Source organism: Ursus arctos, unplaced genomic scaffold (assembly GCF_023065955.2).
Source record: "Ursus arctos isolate Adak ecotype North America unplaced genomic scaffold, UrsArc2.0 scaffold_34, whole genome shotgun sequence".
In the NCBI taxonomy this organism is placed as follows: Eukaryota; Metazoa; Chordata; class Mammalia; order Carnivora; family Ursidae; genus Ursus; species Ursus arctos.
Window position 1 is genome coordinate 17,395,231 of NW_026623030.1, and position 24,249 is coordinate 17,419,479.

Genomic DNA, 24,249 nt, shown 5'->3' on the forward strand with positions numbered 1-24,249 from the left:
AGCCCCTGCCGGCATCTGGGGCGAGATGGCCGCGGGTGTCCGGGCGTCCCAGCCGCAGGTCCTTGTCTGCCTCGGGGTGCTGCTGGCCCGCTGGGTCGCCGCAGGTAAGGGGCCGCGATCCGGAGGGAAAAGTTGAGTTTCGCCGGGCAAAGGGGAGAGCCAGGGACCCAATTCCCTCCGACTCCGCGGGAGCCAGTTGTGGCCGTGGCCACACAGCCGCCCCGGGAGGGTCTTGAGTTTCCTGCTCGCTGCTCGGCTGTCTTTGCAGGAAGGAATTTTCCCGGGCGCCTGATGGAGGGCAAGATATCCCTAGTCTCTTGGAGTGGGCAGCCAGCGAGGCTGCAGAGGGCCTGCGGAGAGGCGATGGGAGAAGTGGGGAATTTGAAGATGGAAATTTTGAAGATGGGAAAATTGGAGAAGCACGTGTAGGGGGGAAATGTTATTTTGTTGTGGTTTTTTTGTTTTTGTTTTTTTTATTTTTTTTGGTTTTTTTAAGCGTTGGATGTAAATTTGCTTTCTGGTTTTTACTTGCTGCACTGGGGCTCAAACTCGAAGCTCCTTTTTTTTTTCTCTCCTTCCTCTGCCCAAGGTTGAATGAACTTGCCTTACACTTGTAACCTTCGGATTTCCCTACACACCCCTGCAAGCGGACCTGTGCGGACTAGCACATTCAAAACCTTGCCTTCCGTCCTTCACCCGAAAGAAACACAAAACAAAATCTTTTTATTTTGAAGTAATTTCAGACTTTCAGAAAACTTGCCCTTCCACTTGACGTGATTGGCAGAAGGTCTTAAATGCTTAATCTGTGCTCGCCCCTGTAATGATAAGTTTACAGGGTTGCTTACAAAAATATATAGGATATAAAAATATTGAAAAAGCATTTTTTAATCGAATGCACCAGCGAATGTGTGTGTTTTGTGTGCAGGGCAGGGTGATAAGCAGTGAGAGCGAGGACTCAGGTACAGGGAAAAGAGATGGGGCCAGGAGGTGGTGTACCTTGCCAGAATACTTGGAGTGTTATTTTCTGTGTTGCCCATGCCCGCACACACTGCTGATTTATTCTTGTAGGTTCCTGCAGGAATTGCCCCGCCTGAGCTTCCTAGCAGCAAGTGCCAAAAGTTCCTAACCATTAGGCTCACTTAAGATTTTCTTTTGTTTTATTTTCAGCAGTCATTTAAAAGCAGTGAAATTTCCCATAATCTAGGTTTCCAGTTTATCTGGAAAAATCCGATGATCTGGCAGGACAGGGCTTTTCCACCTGGAACTGAGCAGTGGTCACCCCTTCTGTCTAGGGCATGCAACCCCAAATTTGTTCCACCTCTCCTGCTGTAGTACTTACCCCTGATCCTCTTCAGTCATGGACCTTACCTGCTGGCCCCTGCTGGTATTTGACTTAGTGGTCACTGTGCTATGGGGAGGAGGGGAGGACAGTCTCCAGTTGGCTCTTTCCAGAAGTTAAAGGTGATTGTTCCCTTCTCTCCGGCTGTCTGCAGTGTTTCCTGCACTGTGAACATCAGGGGCCTTGGGACATCAGAACCCTGGGTGAAAATCATCATTCTGGAATGAACCAGCTTTTAGCCTGGCTGCAGCTCACCACACAGAGACACTTCCTCCACTGCCATGCCCGGTGCCAGGGAACTTCCCTAGCTTGGTGTATTTTTGTTTGTTTTTCAAATTGGGAGTTATCTTAGGGGAAAAAAAAACAACAAACCTGTCCCTTTACTCCAGACAATGTTCATGCCTGCACAGTCACCTCAGCTTGTAAATCCTGGGTCATTGTTTGGGTAAAGTTGGTAGGAAAAAAATAAGTTTTTGGGTACAATCCCAACTCTGTGAATAATAATATGAGGGCAGCATTGGGAAATGGTTGTTTATATTGCTTCCTCCTTACGTCCATATTCTGAATTTAAGGTGGGGGGGCATTTGGGGACCCTGTGGATACCATGTGGACAACTTCTAGTAACACAAACTATTATGATGTCTTATTGTCTCATCCTGTCTGACCGGGAGACCAGGATAAATCCCTATGACCCAAAGGATTGAAGACCTCAATGGCAGTCCCAGCTCTCCCAGTGACTTGTGTGGGCCCTTAAGGAAATCATTTAAGCTCCCTGAACCTCAGTTTTCTCATCTGTGAAATGAGGGAGCACGGGATGATCAAGTGTGGAACCAGTGTGCCTTCAGGGACTGCCCCTGCGTGTACATGTCAGACGGACATCACTAACTGATGATTGTATTCTTTTCCACTGAGCTGGGGCTTAGCCTGTCTCCTCTTGAACCCAGCCCCTCAGGACTGCCACATCTTAGGACGAAATGACCTCCAGGGTCACCTTCAGCTTCAGTGGTTAAAAAGAATGGAGTGAGCAAAGCCAGGAGGAGTGAAATGCCTTAAAATGGTTTCTTTTGTGATTGTGTCTTTCTGCTCCTTGGAGGAGAAGACAATGTTAGCTCAAGTTCCAGAACTAGACTTCTGCCAGGGCTTTTCCAAGTTCTTTCTTTATTCATTTGCCAGGGAGCTGGGAAGGGGCAGGTCCATAGGTCTCATGAACACATGCTGCATTTGTAATTCTACAGTGTATCTTCTCTCCTCCGTGGGCATTGCCACTGAGACTTGGGTTCTCAGGACTAATTGTTTAAAAATAATTCTCACTTGCTTTTCAAAGTGATTGTTCAAAGTTCAACAACACTTTTCAAAGTGATTGCTGTTTGGGAATCTTTAGCATTAGATGACATTGTCTGCCTTCCAGTGAGTGGCTTAGAGGTTTTTGGTTTTTTGTTGTTGTTTTTTTTTTCATGTTGTCCTAGCATTTGGGAGTGGTGTGGCCAAGATGAGGAGAGAGTTGGAACATCCTGTAGCTCCAGGCTGGCTTCCAATCTTTCTTTCTTTCTTTCTTTTTTAAAGATTTTATTTATTTATTTATTTGACAGAGAGAGACAGCCAGCGAGAGAGGGAACACAAGCAGGGGGAGTGGGAGAGGAAGAAGCAGGCTCCCAGCAGAAGAGCCTGATGTGGGGCTTGATCCCAGAACGCTGGGATCACGCCCTGAGCCGAAGGCAGACGCTTAACGACTGCGCCACCCAGGCGCCCCTGGCTTCCAATCTTTCAAATGGAGCCCCTTCTAACCAGACAAAAGGCCAAAGACGGATCACTGTTACTCTTTCCTTTATAATAGGGAAGGATTTTCAGAGGCAGGTGGCAGTTTATTCATTTATTTTTTTACTGCTTTATTGGGATATAATTTACATACCATAAAACTCACCCTTTTAAAGTATATAATTTGGTGGTTTTTAGTATATTCACAAGATTGTGCAGCCCTCACTACTGACTCCAGAATGTTTTCATCACTCCAAAAAAAAAAAAAAAAAGCCGTATGCTTGACTATTAGCAGTCACTCCTCACTACCTCCTTCCCCCCAGACAAGCCACTTTCCCCAGCCCTAGACAACTGCTAATCTACTTTCTATCTCCATAGATTTGCCTATTTTGGACATTTCATATAAATGGAATCACACAGTATGTAGTCTTTTAGGACTGCCTTCTTTCACTTACTGTAATGATGTCAGGATTCATCCATGCTCTATGTACTCATTCCTTTTGATGGCCAAATAATATTCCCCCTGTATGGATGTACCATATTTTATTTATCCATTCATTAGCTGGTGGGCATTTGGGTTGTTTCCATCTTTTGGCAGTTAGGAATAATGCTGCTATGAACACGCGAACACATATGTAAAGTCTGTGTAGACATATGTTTTCATTTCTCCTGGATGTACACCTTGGAGTGGAATTGCTGAGTCATAACGTGACTTTAACCTTGTGATGAAATGCCACGCTGTTTTCCAAAGTAGCTACACTGTTTAAAAATCCTACCAACAATGCATAAGGATTCCAGTTGCTCCGCATCTTTGCCAATATTTGTTCATTTGTTATGGTCTTTGATTTTAGCCACTTTAGTGGGTATGAAGTGGTAGGTATCTTACTGTGGTTTTGATTTGCATTGCCCTCGTGACTAATGATAAACATCTTCTCATGTGATTATTGGCCTTCTGTATATCTTTTTGGAGAAATGCCTGTTCAGATTCTTTGCCCATTTTTAAATGGTATTATTTATCTTTTTATTGTTGAGTTGTGAGTGTTCTTCATATGTTCTGGAAACAAACCCCTCCTCAGATAGGTGATTTGCACACGCTTTTCTCACTGTCTGTGGGTTGTCTTTTCACTTTCTTGATGGTGTCCTTGGATGCGCAATGATTTTTATTTTGACAAAGTCCAATTTAGCTGTTTTTCTTTTGTCACTTGTGCTTTTGGTGTCCTGAGAAACCACTACTTAACCCAGAGTGACAAAGATTTATTCTTTTTTTTTCCTAAGCATTTTATAGTTTTAGCTTCTATATTTAGATCTATGGTCCATTTTGAGTTAATTTTTTTTTTTTTTAAGATTTTATTTGATAGAGAGCCAGCACAAGTAGGGTGAGCAGCAGACAGAGGGAGAGGGACAAGGAGACTCCCTGCTGAGTGGGGAGCCTGATGCGGGGGTTGATCCCAGGACCCCGGGATCATGATCTGAGCCGAAGGCAGACGCTTAATGACTGAGCCACCCAGGTGCCCCCATTTTGAGTTAATTTTTATATATCATGTGAGGTAAGGGGTCCAACCTCATTCTTTTGTACCTGAATACCCAGTTGACCCTGTATGGTTGTCAAAGACAATTTATTTTGTAATGAAATACCACCTTTCACAAACCTCAGTGTAGTCACATACTTTGAAAACTTCTGATATGGTGGAAAAAGAACATTTTAGAGAATAGCAAGAAGTCTAGCTTCTGGTCCCACCCTGGTACCTCCTCCCTGTAGGACTTGGAGTTAGCCCACTTTCCCTTTTGGCATCACACCTTTCTCATCTACTGAGTGCGAAAGTATGAGTAGAAGACTCCTAACAGGTTCTGCCGATTAGTCCTGTGCCTGTGGCTGCTTTGTATTTGGACGCTAGTCGTGGAGGGGGCTGGGAAGTTTCCACACTTCTCAGCAAAATGGGCTGCATTTGTGTCTTGTTACCTGGTGACAATCTGTGCCAGATCAGTTGCCCTTTGCACCTGTCAGTCATGAGTGAGCATCAGAATCACCTGGAGGGCTTGTTAAAATGCAGTGCTGCCTTCCACCTCCACCCCTAGATAGGTGATTTATCTGATTTAAATATTCTGGGGTGGGACCTGATAATTGGCACTTCTAATAGCAATGCTGCTGCTGCTTATCTGGGCTTTTGAACATGCTGTTCCCTCTACCTGGGAACCCCATCTTCCTGTCTACCTGGCTAATTCCTACCTGTCCATCAGATCTCAGTGTGGCCTCTTGGGGGAAGCCTTCCCTGGGAGTCACCCCAGCTGGACTTAGGAGCCCCTTCTCTGAGGCCGTGTCATGGTATTTATCACACTGGATCATAATTGCCAGTTTATTGTCTGTTTTCCCCACTTGACTGTGAGATCCTGGAGGTCCCTCTCTGTTTTGCTCTTCATTGGCTCCCCAGTGTCTAACACAGGGCATGCCCAAAGCTGGAACGACAAGAGAGCTTTGACTTCCAGAATCGTTTGCACCTGAGATGGCGAGAGCCAGCAGTAGGAAGGTGGGAACAAAGCCCAGGCCCTCTTCCTTCCATCTCTTCTGGATCCAGGCAAATAAAACCGCTTGGGTTCTGTATCGGTTATTTATTGCCACATTAGTACTGCATAACAATCACAAAATGACCGTACGTGCTTATTATAGCTCAAGAGCTGGGGTTAGCTCTGCTGATCTTGCCTGGGCTCACGCACGTGTCTGGGCGTCCACTCGGTGGCTGATCTGGAACGGCCTCAGCTCAGATGATTGAGACACCTGGAGTCTGCACGTGTAGCTTTCACCCTCCTCCTGGGACCTAACCTGGGCATGTCCTGCTCCAGGGGATGGTAGGAGGTCATTGGCCAGAGCAAGTCACGTGACCCAGCTGAGCGGGCGTGGTGCGAGCGCAGAGCAGTCCTGCTGTGAAGGGCACGGATAGCGCGGGGAGGGGGAGAGTTGGGACTATCTCTGCGATTGCCATTTACGGCAGGTTCATTAACATCAGTCCTGGCCAATAATCCCCACAGAGTGTGCTTAAAAACACACACCTGATTTTTTTTTTTTTAAATCCTAATGCGGAGGGATGGTGTGCAAGGGATGGTGTTCAGATTTGAAGGAATGTAGTAACAGCCTGACCTTTCCTCGTACAGGATTGGAGGCTCTGGTCGTTGGAGAGGTTCACGAGAACATTACTCTGCACTGTGGCAACGTCTCGGGACCAAGGGGCCCGGTAACCTGGTACCGGAATGACTCGGAGCCTGTCTTCCTCCTGTCCTCCAATTCCAGCTTCCCACCTGCTGAGCCGCGCTTCTCTCTGGCAGATGCCAGCTCCCTGCACATCAAGGCGCTGAGGCCGCGGGATGAGGGGAACTACACCTGCCGGGAGGCCCTGAACGAGACTCGGTGGTTCCGAGTGTGGCTGCAGGTGGCCAGTAAGTGCGGTGGCAGGGCCCTGGGGCCGGCTGGCCAGGCACTCGGAGCTTTGGGTGGGAGGAGGGCTTTGGAGTCGAGCCCGGGTTTCATTCTGGGCTCTGCTACCTGCAAGCCCAGTGACCTCTCACACCTGGGTTTTCTCATCTGTGAAATGGGGATGAAAAGAATTACTGTGTCCTAGGATTGCTGCGAAGACTGGGTTCTGGTTTATGTAGATAAAGTGCTGTTAATGGCTCCTGGCATATTAGCGATTGCTCCCAGCGTGTTAGCATCATCCTTGCTGTTAATACCATTTTATTATGCGCCAGAGTCAGAATATATAACATGATGGAGTCAGACTGCCTGAGTTCCATTCCTGAGGTTGTGTCACTGTAAGTAGCTTAAGATCTCAGAGCATTAGTTTTGCTTATTTGTTAATTGGGGATAATACATCACGGACCTTGGTACGTATAGTGCTCTTACGCTCCAGTGCTCACTCTAGGGCTTGGCGTGAGCTACTATTATATTACATGCTGCAGTTTCCTCAAACAGTATCTTATCTGTGGATATACGCGCATGAATTTAGAATAGGGATTGGCAAACTCTAGCCATATCTGTGGGCCATATCTGGCCTGCAGGCTACGAATATTTTTTACCTTTTTAAATGGTTGAAAAAACCCAAAAGACGAATGATAATTGTGACATGTAAAAATGATATGAAATTCCAGTGCCCATAAAGAAGGCTTTATTGGGACACAGCCACACTCATCCATGTACATCTTATCTCAGACTGCCTTTGGTGCTATCATGGCAGAGTGGAGTGGCAGTGATGCAGGTCATATGACCTGCAAAGCCTAAAATATTTACTCTGTAGCGCTTTGCAAAGAAAGTGTGCTGTTTACTGGTTTAGACGGATACCCAGATTCTAGACCCAGAGTGTGTCATTTAGTAGAAATATACACATGATTCCTATTGATCCCTTGTTCCCTCATCTGTAAAATAATTTACTTATTTCTTTATTCAACATATATCCATTGAAAGCCCAGTGCCAGGCACTGGTCAAGGCACTGGGCCACAGGAGTGAACAGGACAGACAAGGCCCCTGCCTTCATGGAGCTCACATCCTAGTGGGGGAAGATGGACAGTAAGCAAGTACATGAATGCATCAGGCAATACCAGAGTGATGAGGGCTATGCAGAGAGTCGAGGTGCGGTGATTCTCAGAAATAGTTAAAATTGGGGAGGTCAGAGAGAGCCTTTTGGAGGAAGTGACATTTCAGCTGAACGATGAGTAGGAGCCAGTTTTGCAGAGATGAGAATGATTCAGAAAGAACTATATCCAGTCCAAGATGAGTTGAGTGTGGTGTGTATGCAGATGGGGAGAAGGCTGGTGTGGTGGGAACCCAGTGTATGAGAGGGTGGGACTTGTGTTATGGGTTGAATTATATTCCCCCAAAATATTGAAGTTCTCACTCCTGGTATCTGTGAATGTGACCTTATTGGGAAATAGGGTCTTTGCAGATGTAATCAAGTTAAGATGAGGTCAGTGGGGTGGGCCCTAATCCAAACTGACTGGCACCCTCCTAAGAAGAGGAAAATGCGTGTGAATATGAAGGCACACAAGGAGAATATCATATAAACACAGAGGAAGAAAGCAGAGGGATGCACCTGGAGCCAAGGAATGCCAGGGACTGATGGCCACCACCAGAAGCCACGGAAGGAGCAAGGAAGGATTCCCCCCTGCCCTTCTGACACGTTGATTTCAGACTTTTGGCCTCCAAAGCTGTGAGAGAATCCATGAATGTTGTTTTAAGCCACCTTGTTTGTGGGACTTTGTAAAGGCAGCCTCAAGAAACTAATACACCTGGCAAGGAATTGAGATTCTTGTTGTTGCTGTTGTGGGTGCCAGAGGAAACTCCTGGAGCTTTAAGCATGGGTGTGGCATTATTTCAATTACACATGCAGGATGTATGTGTGTGATCTCAGGAAGGACTGATAAAAACAGGGAAGCCAGTTGGAGCACAAGATCTTGGTGCCCAGAACCAGGGCGGTGGCAGCGGCCTTGGTGAAAATGCACAGCTTCAGAAACGATTTTGGAGGTAGACCAATAAGCTCTGCTGGTGAATTGGAAGTGGAGGATGAAGAAAAGCAAGGCTTTGAGGACGCTTCTAGATTTTTGGATGGTCTCTAAGGTTACTGCCAACTCTTAAGGTTTATGGAATTGGGGAGTGCAGTGGTTTTGTGTTTGAAGATGCCACAGTTGGACTCCTGAATGGCCAAGAATGGATGTGGGTGTATTAAAAATCTCACCCATCTTGGCCCAGCTCTGTTCAGTTCCTACTGTGAGCCTATGGGCAGCTCACTCCAGCTGCCGGTCATTAATAATTCCTCATGGCAGTCTCCTCGATAAATGCCTTCTCTTTTGACCACAGAGTAAGACGGCGTTACAACTTGTTGCTTTTTTTTTTTTTTAATCATCCCTCTTTCCAGTTTATGATGACTTTACCTGACATTGATTAATCATTGACTAGGTTTGTTGGAGGGTGGATTAGTTTCATTATTGCCCTGTTAGGGACATAAATGCAAGGCCTTTTTACAATGAACGTAAACTTCCATCTTAAAAGAATCACTAAACTCACATGGCTCTTGGGGCTCCCTGAGTTACTGTGATGTGATTAGTATTATGGAAACTTCTTCATTTGGAAACACACAATGTCCTCAACTGTTGTAGGCTTGTTTGTGAAAACCAGATTCCGACCTTGCTTGGGCTCCTGTAACAAAAGTAACATAGGCTGGGGGGTTTCAACAGCAAACATTCTGGCAGTTCTGGAAGCTGGGAAGTCCAAGATCAGGGTGCTGGCAGATCCAGTGTCTGTGTGAGGCTCACTTCCCCGTTTGTAGATAGGTCTTCTTACTGTGTCCTCACTTGGGCAGAGAGCGAGAGGAAGGAGGGGTCTCTCCTTACAAGGTCACCAGTCCCAACCATGAGGACTCAGCCTCATGACCTCATCAGCTCCTCCCAAAGGCCCCACCTCCACATACCATCATATTGGGGATTAGGTTTCAAAATGAATTTTGGAGGGGATACAAGTATTCAGTCCATAGCAAAGATGTCCTCTGGTTTCCCATGTACCAGAGCCCTCCAGAATCTCAGGGCTTGCTCCCATTCTAGGACAAAGCCTGGCAAACACACACAACCCTCCGGGCATCAGGGAGCCCTGTGCTGCCCCTCCTCAGACAGTGGCTGAAGGTGAGGCCTTGACATCTCAGATGGGACTTGGCCCTCATTTTGCATGGAAGATTTTGGAATATGGATTAGGTTTGATCCGACTGCTATTTCTGGGAAAGGAGGGCCATGGTATTGCTGAGTGGCTAAGAGCATACACTGAGGTCTTGCTGCCTGAGTTCAAATCCAGGTGCTGCTGGCTGTTGTCCTTGTGACATGGGGGAAGTCCCTTAAACTCCTCTCACTTCAGTTTTATCATCTGTGAATCAGCGGTGACAGTCGAACCCAGGCACAGACTTACTGCGTGCGTTCATGAGATTGACATGCACAGCCCTCAGCACAGAGCTGGGCACACGGTATGCACTTGGTTCATGTCACCTCGACCACCTGGTTAAACAGGTGATGGGATTCCCGTGGGAAAAATGCATCTCAGGTTCCCAGCAATCAGTTAACATCCAAGCCTTTTGAACAGGACCTTCTGTGGGTCAGGGATTCTGCCTGTCCAGATCTTGCTTTCCCTGTCTTTTCACTGACATGGTTGATAACTTAGTTTCTTAAGGAGAAAAGTTTGGAAACATTCGAACATGGCCTTGAAGTGAGGGAAGAAAAGTCTGAGATGTGACAAGTTGTTATCTGTAAGTGACTTTGAGTGTGTGAGAGGATAGAGGTGCTGTAGAGGCACAAAGCTGGCTGTATGTGGGCCAATAGCTTCTCCCTCCTTACTGTTTGGATCTCTGCTTAGTGATCAGGGGGCATTTGGTGTCTCTGCCTTCCGGGGAGTCAGGTTTTCTATGGACTGGGATGATCTAATATGCCTGGAATGGGCACTGCAGTGTAATTTTGTTATTTGTCTCAGGACCCAAGACTGTACTGTATTACTTGTTAATTTAATGGTGCAGTTGAAGAGTCTTGCCCTCCGGATTGGGACTGCTGCTCCTGAGAATACAGAAATCCTTCAGTCCAGAGCAGTTCAGCGCTGCCATGGCTATTTATTTCATTGACTTACCCACCCTCTTCTGCCTCCCAATTGGGGTGGGCAGAAGGTTAGAACTGCTGTGTGTTTACCTGCAGGAGGGCTGGAGGGATGGGCAAGGTAGCACAGACCTGGACACATTCCACTAGACTTTGTTCTTCTTTAAGGATATCAGCTCTCGTGCACTGGGGAGCTGAGTGATCAGATGAGCCCGTGGAAGCCCGCAGTCAGACTTCATGGTACGTGGTGCCAGAGTCTCCCTGTGTCTGTTTTTCTCAGGCCAACCAAGTGTTGAGGGGGCATGTGAGCTGGATGGCACATGGACTGTGAGGAAGCTGGTTTGTATCAACCTCCAAGAATCTCTTTGGAGTCAGCTGGGGTGTGGGGGATGGGGAGTGCTCCCGTCTAGCGAGTAATGTGGCCATCACATCAGGAAAGGCCGGGAAGGGGCCTCAGGAAAGTCCCATGTTCCCTGACTAATTGAGTTCATCTATTTGCCCTCGTCCTACGATGCTGATGGTGACGCTGTGTCTCCTCACAACATAAGGTCCTAGGGAAGGCGTGTGTTGGCACACGGAAGAAAGATTGTTGGTTCCCTTCAGAAAATGGAGGATCCTTGCCTGGAGGTTGATTAACTTGAGTCTTGCCAAGATCATCTGCAGCAGAGATGGGTGTTTATAAGAATCTGAAGACCTCTGGGTTCCAGCTCTTTGGATGGGAACAGCAGTCACTAGGGAAATCGGGAAGCAATGGGGTTGTTGCATGTGTCTCTGCGTTCAGTCTCTAAAAGTGATATCGAAAAAGTCTCTGTGAGTTTCCCCAAGGATCTTATCCCATTCTAAAACTATAGGTGTGCCCACTGATTAGCAGAGACTAGCTGGTATATTCTTAGGTCATTTTCAAATCAAAATGCTAGTATGAAGAGCAAATGCCTGACAACAACTCTTCCTGTTGTCAGGGAATCCAAGACATGGAGATGAGAGTCTCCCATTTTGTGAGTCCTTGAGTTGTAAGTCAACCCTTTGAGACGCTTGACTGGCCAAACTATGTTTATGGAGGGGAAGGAGAGAAGTGAGTTGTTCCTACGTCAAGAATGTCTGCAGAGAAGAGGAAGGCAGTGGCACTGGTAGATTGTTCTAGAACAGGAATCCAGCTTTTTCTGTAGAGGGCCACATGGTAAATATTTTAGGTATGATGGCCCAACGGGTAAAGTCGAGGGTGTTATATAAAAACTTACATAACAAGAGTGAAAACACACTTCCACATTTTTAAAAATGATTTTATTTATTTTGAGAGAGAGTGCGCGAGCATGAGCAGGGGGAGGGAGGGGCAGAGGCAGAGAGAGAAGCAGACTCCTCACTGACCAGGGAGCCCAAAGTGGGACTTGATCCTAGGACCCTGAGATCATGACCTGAGCCGTAGGCAGACACTTAACTGACTGAGCCACCCAGCCACCTCTATATCTATTCTTTTCATTTCATATGAGAGAATGAGAGTGATGGGCACTTGTCCAAGATTGTCTCTCTGTAAGTGGCAGTAGGATTTACACCCAGGTCTGTGAATTCAGAGTACAAGCTCATGACCGCTAGGGCTAAGGCATCCCTCCAACAAAGAGCCGAGAACTCAAACTACAGTAACCAAGGCCTCAGACCTCAAACCTTTGTGACTGCTCTCTATTTTTATTTATTTGCTCTTTTATTTTTGTTTCCTCTCCCATCTATTTGTCTTTCTGAGTGATTGCCACCACCACCGCACAAGCAAAAAAGAGCCGGTGGGCTTCTGTTTGGGAATAAACACGTGGGTGGAGAGAGCAGTAGAAGGGAAGGAAATGGGTACCTCCTTCTGTGTAGTAAAGTCAGAGCAGGGGAGGAACCCCAGGGGATCAAGAAGATGGCGTCAGCTTTAATTAAGAAAGCAGACCCAACCCAAGGGGTTTATGTGAGCTGTAATCCCTAAACACTTAATTCAGGAGGCTTTTAAGGTTCTCTCATTTGATTTATTTTTCTAATCCCTCCACCTGTTCCTTCTCATCCATTCCCTGTATCCAACACTGTTTTTTGCTTAGAATTGTGCTGGTCAAAAGCCCCTCCCAGCCAGGTTCTGGGGGTCCACACTGTCCATGCCTGGCCACCGTGGCCCTCCAGGCCACAGTTCAGAAGGCCCAGGCTGTCTAATCTAACGCACTACATTTGCTGGCCTGGGCTTTGATTGTTAGTACTCCAGAGATACCCTCTGCTTCACTGGATGTCTGCCAGCTGTGGGCACGCCCTGTTACCTGTTGGTCTGCATACCTAACCAACTAGCCAGCAGCAGTAAATGGTACCTCCCAACTAATGGCATAATTTTTTCCACAGACCCTCTATGGGAGGTGACATGATTCCAGCAGATCCATACAACTATTAGGAGCGAGCCCCGACCTGAGAAGCATATTGTCAAGAATATTGTCCTGGGAAACCCACCATTTCTGTAGTTATATAATGGCCTCAGACATAAGTGAAGTAGATGCTGTACTTTGAGGGGCTCTGGGAGAGCCTTTTCCTTCCCCCGAATAATTTTTCCCACCGGTCTCTTTCTGATTAAATTCTGCAGTCCTAGTTGTATTCCTTTGGTCAAGCATTGCCCTTCCTGGATTCTTCTTTTCCAAAGGGGAAGTCTTGGGGCGTCTGGGCGGCTCAGTCAGTGAAGTGTCTGCCTTTGGCTCAGGTCATGATCTCGGGGTCCTGAGATCGAGTCCCACATTGGGCTCCCTGCTCAGCGGGGAGTCTGCTTCTCCCTCTTCCTCTGCCCCTCCCTCCTGCTCATGCACGCTCTCTCTCTCTCTCTCAAAATAATAAAATCTTTTTAAAAAGTTGTTTTTATTAAAGATATATATATATATTTTAATATTTTATTTATTTTTGTCAGAGAGAGAGAGCACAAGCAGAGGGAGGAGTGGCAGGCAGAGGGAGAAGCAGGCTCCCCACTGAGCAAAGAGCCCGATGCAGGACTCGATTCCAGGACCTGAGCTGGAGGCAGATACTTAGCCCACTGTGACACCCAGGCCTCCCTAAATAAATAAAATAAATAAAATCTTAAAAAAAATAAATAAAAGGGGTAGTCCCTGGGAGAGGTAACACACTCAATGGCTTTAGTCTAAGTAGATGTTAGTTATATTCCTTTCATCAAAAGAGATGCCGCATCTTGGGTGCACTGGGTACCAGCCGTGGGAGGGCATTTCTGGGGATGAGAAAGAAATTCAGAAATGTCAGGGGGACCCACATAAAACCCAGCACTTACCAAGTGCTTCCAATGTGACCAGCATTGTTCTGAGTGCTCTCCCGTATTCACTGAATTACCACCACAGCCCCCTGCTGTGGGTTCTAGCACGGCGGAAATGGAGGCTCAGAGAGGTTAGGTAATCTGCCAAGGTCACACAGCTAGTGAGTGGAGTCCAGAGTTGGTCCTGGAGCCAATGTTTCTTGTCTTTCAGTGTGAAATTGTGCTTGGACTCCCCAAGCCTACCCCCAGGCTCAGTGATTCTCTAGGAGAAGTCCTAGAACTCAGCATGTAATTTGATTTATTACAACTAGAGGCTACAAAGCAAAATCAGCAAAGGGAAAAGGCACATGGGATTAAGTCTGAGGAAAACCAGGAGCTAGCCTCCAAAAGTCCTTTCCCAGGGGCATCACATGGGACACAATTCCTCCGGGAACAAGTTATGGCAACATGTGTGAAATGTCTCCCAGGGAAGCCCCTTAGACACCCAGCACCCTGGATTTTCACTGGGGGCTAGTCACATAGGCACCCTCTGCCTAGCACATAGCAAAACTCCAGACTCCCGGAGGGGAAGCAAGCGTTCAGCTTAAACCACACTGTGCAAATGGTTCAGGCCCAGTGAGCCTCACTCTCATCAGTTCTGGGAATGGCAGACACCCTCCTGAAATCCACATTGCGGGCACCAGCCAAGGCCAACCTTGCAAGCAGGCCTGCTATGTTCACTAATGAACAGCCGATCCACTCACCAGTGTTTCTGAAAAGGAGCCATTTGCATTTTTCCCTTTTCTACAAGGAGTGAGCCCACTACCCCCAATAAGTCTACATTTATCTCAGGATTAGAATGCATACGGATACTTAGCATAGCATTTATCGCATAATAAGTATCTGATAGATATTGTCATCCTCATTGACTGCTCCTTGATCATTTCTGTGTCTGTTAGATCTGGTAAGGAGCTCAAGTTAACTCTTAAGTAATTAATGCTTTCTGCATTCCCCTTTTCATTCCCAGGCGGCCCCTATGAGGTTGAGGTCAATATCTCCAGCACCGGCAGGCTCCCCAATGGCACCGTCTATGCAGCCAAGGGCTCCCAGGTGGACTTCAGCTGCAGCAGTAGCTCCTGGCCTCCACCAATGGTTGAATGGCAGTTTCAGGCCCCAGATTCCAGCACCGAGCCCTTTGGAAACAACCTGACAGTCAGCAGTTTCACTCTGCTGCTGATGTCACAAAACCTCCAAGGAAACTACACCTGTTTGGCCACGAACCTGCGCAGTGGGAGACAGCGAAAGGTGACCACCGAGCTCCTGGTCTACTGTGCGTAAGAAGCACTCCCCTCTCCCTCCCCGACCTCCTCACCTTGACCCTTCGTGAACTGCATGTTTGTGCCTCTTCCTTTTGTCTACAAAGGCATGCCTGCTGCACGGGTCCTAACGTGCTTCTGCAGCTCCCTCAGCACACACGTACACACCCAGGGCCGTGTGTCAAGAGAGGGAGTCGCTTCTAGAAGCTTGCTGCTAAGTAGGGTTACAGGAGAGTCCCTGTGAGCCACAGAAGGAAATTAACGCCAAGCTTCATGCTTGTTTGTTTGTTTTTTTTTAATTGAGGTGAAAGTACAGAACAACCGTTTTAAAACACACGACTCCGTGGCATTTAGTACGTTCACAGTGTTGTGTGACCACCACCTCTGTCTAGTTCCAGAACATTCTCATCACCCCAGATGAAGTCCCATCAGCACTGAGCAGTTGCTCCCTCTTCTCTTGGTCGCTCCCTGGCAACCGCCAGTCTGTGTTCTGTCTGTCTGCATCTGTCCGTTCTGGATGTGTCGTGTCAAGGGACTCATAAAACACGTGGCTTGTGTGACTGGCTTGTGTGACTGGTTTTCGAAGTTCACTATGTTTTAGCAGGTGCCAGCGCTTCATTCCTTTCTGTGACCGAGTTAATATTCCGTTGTAGGGAAGGACCCCAGTTTGTTCATCTGTTCAGCCATCCTCGTTCTATCTGTGCACTCGGGCCCTCTCGCACTGTTAGAACCAGCAGTTCACGAGCCTTTACTCTGGGGCTGAGAACACAGCAGGCTCCTTGGACGAAAACCACCGCAGACATGCCGAGTGTGCTCATAATCCATGCTAATGAGGGGGAGCATCAGAACAACAAATTAGTGGACAGGATAATAACACCTTTCTTAATTCATACGTTATTCAGAGCCTTTATAAGTCTCTATGTTCCCTGTCATAAAGTACATTGATTGTTTATGAAGTCATAGGTGCTTGTTAGGGGAAACAGATGAGCGTAAAGAAGAAGAGAATATTCTAACCATCATTTTGGTGTATTAGCAATAATTTATCTTGTTGATGACATGTATCTCCCCATCCATGTAAGATCCGTACTTACTTCTATTTATGTATATTGTATAAAGTATATAAAACATGATAACATACATATATAATACCTAATACAATATACATATATATACATAATATACATCTATACATTATACAGTATACATAAATATACATAATGTATACACAGTGTAATTCATATGTGTATAGATGTATAATATATGTATAACATACATATATATAATATATATTATATACATGTATTGTATACATTATCTAATGTATACGGGTGGGGGTGAATCCCACCTGTACCTGCCCCTGGGGACCAGCACTGTCCAGTAGAACTTTTTATGATGATGGAAATGTTCTATTCTGTGTGGTCCAGTACAATAGCCACCCACCACATATAGTTCCCGAGCCCTTGAAATGTAGGTGGTGAGGGGCGCCTGGGTGGCACAGCGGTTGGGCGTCTGCCTTCGGCTCAGGGCGTGATCCCGGCGTTACGGGATCGAGCCCCACATCAGGCTCCTCCGCTATGAGCCTGCTTCTTCCTCTCCCACTCCCCCTGCTTGTGTTTCCTCTCTCTGGCTGTCTCTATCTCTGTCAAATAAATAAATAAAATCTTTAAAAAAAAAAAAAAAAAGAAATGTGGGTGGTGAGACAGAAGAACTAAATTTGTAATGTAATGTAATTAATACAAATTTAAAGAGCCACATTTAATGTCCACTGTGGCTAGTGAGAAATGCAAAGATGAATGAGGCCCACAGCCGTGGAGATTTAACACTCAGCAGAGGAAATCTGCCTGTTGTCACACACTAACTCGTGTCAAGGAGCTATTTCAAGGGTGCTACCTGGGCATGATGTTTCTCTGATACCCCGATTCTGTAATCCTTAGAGCCAGCCCAATGGTGCTCTCAGAGTCTGTGACTAAGCCCACATCCTCTGGTGTTTTGCAGTCCCCCCTCCATCAGCCCCTCATTGCCAAGCAGAGATGTCACAAGGATCGCTCACGCTGCAGCTCACCTGTCGCTGGGACGGGGGATACCCAGACCCGGACTTCCTGTGGACAGAAGAGCCAGGAGGTGTGGTCGTGGGGACGTCAAAGCTGGGGGTGGAGTTGCTGAACCAGTCCCAGCTGTCAGATGGCAAGAAGTTCAAGTGTGTTGGGAGCCACATAGTGGGGCCGGAGTTGGGAGCCAGCTGTGTGGTACAGATCAGTGAGTCTGGCTTGCCTTGTCCCGGGTTGGGGTCCACCCATCTGTATTCTGAGAGAACCAGCCGCAAGGTCTGGAAAAGAAATCCTACGATGTTGCAGTGAACTGAATTGTTTCTTCTTTTCTTTTGCTTTATGTTTTCTTCCTTTCAAACTTTAAAGATGCTTAACCAAGCTTCTGGTTCTCATCCAAGCTGTTTTCCACTTGACAGATACTAATTAAGCACCTGCTAGAGGCCAGGTACTGTTCCTAGGTATTAGAGATGGAGCAGTGAATAAGACGGGTGTGGTTCATTTATTAGCCATCTCCTGTTATATAACAAACACCCCCAGACTTAATGGCTTAAAACAACACATCAATTATTTGTCTTACGATTTCTGTGGGCCAGGAATTCAGACGGCACAGTGGGTTTGTCTTGGCTCCGTGATTTCTGGGTCTCAGCTGCAACACCTAGTTGGGAGGGTTGAAATTGTCTGCAAGATCAACTTCCAAGGCGCTCACGCACACGCCTGGCAGGTTGCTTCCTCTCCACGTGGGCTTCTCCACAGGGCCCCTGGACTGTCTTTACAACATGGCACTGGCTTTCCCCAGAGCAAGTGATGCAAGAGGGAGCAAGCCAGGCCTGCTCTCCTTTCTCTGAACTACCTAGCCTCAGAAGTCACATGGCATCCTGACTGCCTCTTCTGTTCATTAGAAGTGAGTCACTCAGACTGGCTCCACTGTCAAGGGGAGTGGGTGGAATTGGGCTCCACTTTTTGAAGGGAAGAGTGTCACATGATTCCTGGATGTGTTTTTGAAACCATGACCATTCCTCTTTCATAGAGCTCAAATTCTTCTGTGTGGGGATGGGGGTGAGAGGAAGACAGAAAGTCCAAACACAAGTAAGGTAGGTTCAGATAGTGATAATACTTGTGAGGAGTATCCAAAGGGGTGTGTGAAGGAGTCTCCTATAGGAAGAGGGCCACTCTTCCTAGGGAGTAGGGAGGTCTCCTTGTGGCGGTAGCATTTTGAGCAGAGATCTGAAGGATGAGAAGGAGCTGGCCAGGTGGGCTGAGTATTCCTGACAGAGGAAATAGCAAACGCTGAGGCCCCGAAGTGGAAACGTACCTGGCATTTGAGGAACTGAGAGAAGGCCAGTGTAGCCAGAGTGTTGTGCTGAGGTACCCATGAGGCTAGATGGCTATTGCGGGTTGAATTGTGTCTCCCAAAAAATGATCTGTTCCAGTCCTAATCCTGGGTACCTGTAGATGTGGCCATATTTGCAGATGTGATGAGGTTAGGCTGAGGTCGTACTGGGTTAGGGTGGGCTCTGTTCCCGTGACTGCTATCCTTACAAGACGAGGGCCATTTGGACGCAGACACACGGGGAGAATGCCACATGATAATGGAGGTGGGGATTGTAGTGATGCAGCTATAAGCCCAGAATGCCCACGATTGCGGGCAACCCCCAGAAGCTAAGACAGGCATGGAATGGTTTCTCCCTCAGGAGCCTCCAAAGGAGTCAAGCCTGCTGACACCTTAACTTCAGACTTCTGAGTTTCTGAGCTGTGAGAGAATGGATTTCTGTTGCTTTAGGCTAGCCGGTTTGTGGTACCTGGTGACAACAGCCCCGGGGATCTAATACAGCAGTAAGCAAGGAGCAGAGAGTGTTGGGTTTTGTTGGCCACAGTGAGGATTTTCCTCACGGCCTGTCAGGATAAGCCTCGGGGTGGGGGGGGGGGGGGCGTGGAGCGCTAGCTTGCTGAGAAGTGAGCCTTGCTATTCCAGGAGGTGCTTGTTTTCCCAGGCAAGTGGCATTCACATGGCTGTCCCTTCCCCACTGACTCATTCAGCAAACGTGACAGTGTCTCATCTGTGTCCGGGACCTGGCTGGCCTTGGGTGACAGAAGGGACCGAGACTCACTTTCTGCATTACAACAGGGCTTGGCACACCATGGCCATGGGACAAATCCAGACCAACTGGTAGTCTGCAGTTTTATTTTTAATGAGATATGACTCACGTAACATGAACTTCACTGTGTCAAAGTGTGTTGTATGGTGGCTTTTAGCACATTCACCATGTCATACTTACCATCACCCCTGTCCTGACTCGGGCTGCCCACCTCTCTCTTTAAATTGCTTGTAGGCCCTACACAGAAGAAGACCACTCAAACAGTGAGAGGCTGAAGCACTAAGCAGCCCATTGTGCAAAGGCCTGGTGTGGTGTCCATCTCTTACAGACCTCTGAGGGCCCTGCATCCCCACCCCTACCTCCACCCCTGACCCCACCCCTGCACACAGCACCCTCTTAAGTGAAAGAAACTCTGAATTTATAGGCGCCACACCAGCTGTTGGGGTGACTCCACTTTTTGAGGGGTAATGGCTGTGTTTGGCAAAAGCACATTAATGTACATGACCTTGGTTTGCGGGGTGAGTTGGGCACCAGGAAGAGAGTTCATTTTGCTCTTTATACAGGATGAGGAGGCCATTTCTCAAGCTTTGGTTTGGGGTCCCCTGAATTCCAACAGACTGTTGAGGCTTGTCAGTGCTGCTGGCTTGGTGACCTCAAAGAAGATAGGAGTTCACCAGAGAGGGGAAGGTGTGATTTAGGAACGGGGTAAGGGACCAGACAGTTGATCCACAAAGGGGTATAACGCATGAGTTTCTTGAGCAAAACTGGATTGGGGGGGGTGGGCGCCTGGGTGGCTCAGTCGTTGAGCGTCTGCCTTCGGCTCAGGGCGTGATCCTGGAGTTCTGGGATCGAACCCCACGTCGGGCTCTTCTGCTGGGAGCCTGCTTCTTCCTCTCTCACTCCCCCTGCTTGTGTTCCCTCTCTCGCCGGCTGTCTCTCTCTGTCAAATGAATAAATAAAATCTTTAAAAAACAAAAACAAAAACTGGGTTTGGGGTTTCACCTTTGCTGACCTGATTTAGAGGGAGAGGCTTTGGTCTGTTCTACATTCCCACCTCGCCACCCTCCCCCCCTTACCGCGCATACATCTCCCCCTTCCCTCTTCCCAGGGCGCCAGCAGTGAAACCCTAGATTCTCTCTTGGAACAACTGCGGGTGGGAAGCGTGGGGTTTCGCTCTCCTGGGCAGGAACCCAACATGCCACTCTGTATCCTTCAGCTGCTGAAAATACGGGCTTAACATATCACACACAATGAATTTGCGACCCTTCCCAGGAAGGCATATGTTTTGGGGAAAGTCTTCTGCCACAAAGAAAATAAATGGATTGCTAGGGGAGACCTTACAGTTCCGTGTCCCACACAGATCAGACCCCAAGGCCATAGAGACTCTGCATTGTGAACTGTCTAGGACAGACCCGTGATAGACTAATGCTTCCCCCACGAAGATGTCCGTGTCCTAATCCCTGTGACTTTACTTATGTAGCAAAAGAGACTTTGCAGCTGGGATTAAGATCTCGGAGTGGGAAGATGATCCTGGATTATTGGGGTAGGCCCCATGTCATCACAAGGGTCCTTCTAAAAGGGAGGCAGGAGGGTCAGACTCCGTAGCAGGAGACGTAATGACAGATGTCAGAGGTTATAGTGATGCAAGGAGGGGCCAGAAGCCAGGGAATGCGGGTGGCTTCAGAAAGCTGAGAGCAAGGAAATGGACCCCCCCCCACCCCCGCCGGAACCTCCAGAAGGAATAGGCTCTGCCAACACCTTGATTCCAGCCCCATAAGATCATTTCCACCTTCTGACCTCCAGAACTAGGAAAGAATAAATTTGTGTTGTTTTAAACCACTCAGTTTGTTACAGCAGCAATAGGAAATGAATACAGCTGCTTTATTGTCCCCTCGAGCACTCTTGGCAGGCTGTTCACCCCTTTTTTGTATGAGCAGTGTGGCTATGATGCATGGAAGCCTAGAGCATAGATAAGAGGGTTGTGGGCTACAAAAGCCTGGCAATTTGGGCTTACAGGAGTAACCAGCTCTGGGCTCCTGGGTGGCTCAGTCAGTTGAGCATCCGACTCTTGATTTCGGCTCAGGTCATGATCTCAGGGTTGAGATTGAGCCTTGTGACTGGCTCCGTGCTCAGCCGGGAGTCTGCTTGGGATTCTCTCTTTCCTCCCTCTGCCCCCTTCTCCACACGCTCTCTCCCTCCCTCTCTCTCTCTCTCTCTCTCTCAAATAAACAAATAAAATCTTTTTTTTTTAAGAGATTTTATTTGTTTATTTGAGAGAGCACGAGGGGGGGAGGGTCAGAGGGAGACGCAGATGTGGGTCTCGATCCTGGGACTCCAGGATCATGACCTGAGCCGAAGGCAGTCACTTAACCAACTGAGCCACCCACGTGCCCAATAAATAAAATCTTTAAAAAAAAGAAAAGAGTAACCAATTCATCCTGGTTTGCCCAAGGCTTTCCCAGTTTTCTCACTGAAATTCTCACTGAAAGCTCCATGTCCCAGGAACTACCTTAGGCTTCGGCAAACTAGGACAGTTGGTCTCCCCAAAATCCTAGGTGCACCGCTGATTTAATGGTGTGACTTTGAGCAAGTAACTTAACTTTCTCTGGGTCTTAGTTTCCTCATCTGCAAAATAGGGTTAATAAGTTGAACAGTGCCTAGCCCATAGTAGATGCTCAATAAATGTTAGCTTTTATTATTACCTGAGACCAAGGGCAGGACAGAAATTCCTGGAGTTCCTTCATCAGGAAGGTAGTAACATTCTTGAAAATCTCAGGCCATGGCTTGAATCTCCCTGTACATTTGTCTTTCTTTACTTTCTGATCACCAGGGCGCCCCTCCCTTCTCTCTGAGCCCATGAAGACTTGCTTCGTGGGGGGCAATGTGACGCTCACCTGCCAAGTGTCTGGGGCCTACCCCCCTGCCAAGATCCTGTGGCTGAGGAACCTCACCCAGCCTGAGGTGGTCATCCGGCCCAATGGCCGCTATCTCATCACGCAGAACAGCCAGAGCTCCACTCTCACCATCCGCAACTGCTCCCAGGCCCTGGATGAGGGCTACTACGTCTGTCGGGCTGAGAACCCTGTGGGGGTGCGGGAAGTGGACATCTGGCTGAGTGTGAAAGGTGAGTGAGGGACGGGGCCCCAAAGGGGGTTGGTTGAGAGCTTCCGAGGACCAGGCAGCAGCATGGGGACAATTTGGTTCTTCCCTATATGCGGGTCACTGCCATCTGGGAGAAGGCGTATCTGCTTGACTGTGACTTGAGAAGGTGGAAAAATTATTATCCAGCCCTAAATCTCTGACATTGCACAGCGGTAAAAAAAAAAATTTATGTTGGGGCGCCTCGCTGGCTCCGTCGGAAGAGAATGCAACTCTGGATCCCAGGGTGGCGTGTCAGAACCCCACATCAGGTATAGAGATTACTAAAAAAATAATAAAACTCAAAAAAATAATAACTTACTACTTCCCAAAGAATATATATGTTATAAATATAAAAAAATATATTTTAAGAATATAAAAAATGCAAGTTGTGATGTACAATAACAAAATGAACACCTGAGAACGTACCATCCCGCTTAGGATACAGAGCGGTGCCTACAATGCTGAAGTTATTTGTAGGTAGTGTGGCTAGATTTAGAAAATGACAGCGAAGCTAAAAACAACAGGATGCCCACCTGAATTTGCATTTCAGAAAAACAAAGCATTCTTTTAGTGTAAGTATATCCCATATTTTCCATGGGACATACTTATTCTAAAACAGGACTCACTGTTTATCTGAAATCCAAATTAAGTGAGCATGCTGTATTTTTTTCGGGCAACCCTACCGCTAGACCCCTTTCCAGTCTCATCCTGGTCCTCCTGAAAAAGGTAAGCACTATCCTGAATTATTCAAGAAAGATTTTGTTACATAGTGAAATGCTTGGCTGTTCCCACTCCACATTTTGTTCCTAGGGTTTATTCATGCCAATGTGTGTAATTATACTTTGTACCTCTTCACTCCTGTAGGATTTTCTACTGTGTCATGGTTCCACAACTAAGTTACTAATTTTCCTGCTGATGGACCTTTGGATTGTTTCTGATTTTGTTGTTGGTGGTGATGAACAAAAGTGTTGCCATGAAAAATCTTTTACCCAGCTCCTTCTGTACACATACATAGCAGGTCCCCAGGCAAATATTTCTCTAGGATATGTGTAGAAGGAATAGAAAGGAAGGGTATGCACATTTGTATCTTTCTGGGATAATAGTAAATTTTTTTCCAAAGTGGTCATACCAATTTTCTATTCACAACAGCAGTACTGAAGTTGTTCCACATTTTCGCTTTTAGGCTTTGTGATTTTTGCCCATCGAGTACGTGTAAAATGGAATCTTACTGCTGTTCTAATTGGCCCTTCTGTGGTTACTAAGAAGATCAAGCATTATTTCCTATGTTTATTTGCCATTCGTGTTTCTCCTTTTGACATTTTCCCCTTTCTTGTAGATATGTAGGAGTTCTTTAGAAATTCTGCATACTAATTCCTTGTTAGTTTTACATGTTACAAATATCTCTTTTTAGTTTAGTTGTTTTTTTTTTTTTTTTTTTTTTGCTTTCTTTCTGGTATTCTTTGATTAGCAGGCATTCTTACTTTCATGTAGTTAATTTCATGAATCTTATATCATTAGCAATTTTTACATCTCAAAAAATCTTATCTCCCCCATGGCCACAAAGATACTATCCTATACTTTCTTCTAAAAAGTTTTAACGTTTTGCCTTTCACAGTTACATCTTTAATCTAGAATGAATTTTCGTGAATGGTGTGAGGTGTGGGGATCAAGTTTCTCCCTTGCCCAAATTTGGATAGGCATTGGTTCCAG

General features: G+C 46.9%; 1 protein-coding gene across 4 annotated transcripts in view; it reads left to right on the forward strand.

Moving 5' to 3' along the window:
* Window positions 1–20: 20 nt before the first annotated feature.
* Window positions 21–24,249, forward strand: part of VSIG10 (V-set and immunoglobulin domain containing 10) — a 30,519-nt gene continuing 6,290 nt past the window's right edge. For 2 of the 4 annotated variants that reach the window (XM_026514971.4, XM_057306032.1), the window contains exons 1-5: window positions 22–104; window positions 6,242–6,523; window positions 14,966–15,268; window positions 17,250–17,510; window positions 22,229–22,522. In XM_026514971.4, the coding sequence (XP_026370756.1) occupies window positions 26–104; window positions 6,242–6,523; window positions 14,966–15,268; window positions 17,250–17,510; window positions 22,229–22,522 (1,219 nt within the window). In that variant the 5' untranslated portion in view covers window positions 22–25. Of the gene's footprint in view, window positions 105–6,241; window positions 6,524–14,965; window positions 15,269–17,249; window positions 17,511–22,228; window positions 22,523–24,249 lie in introns of all 4 variants that reach the window. The other 2 variants (XM_044389891.3, XM_026514974.4) reach the window with 2 other exon arrangements.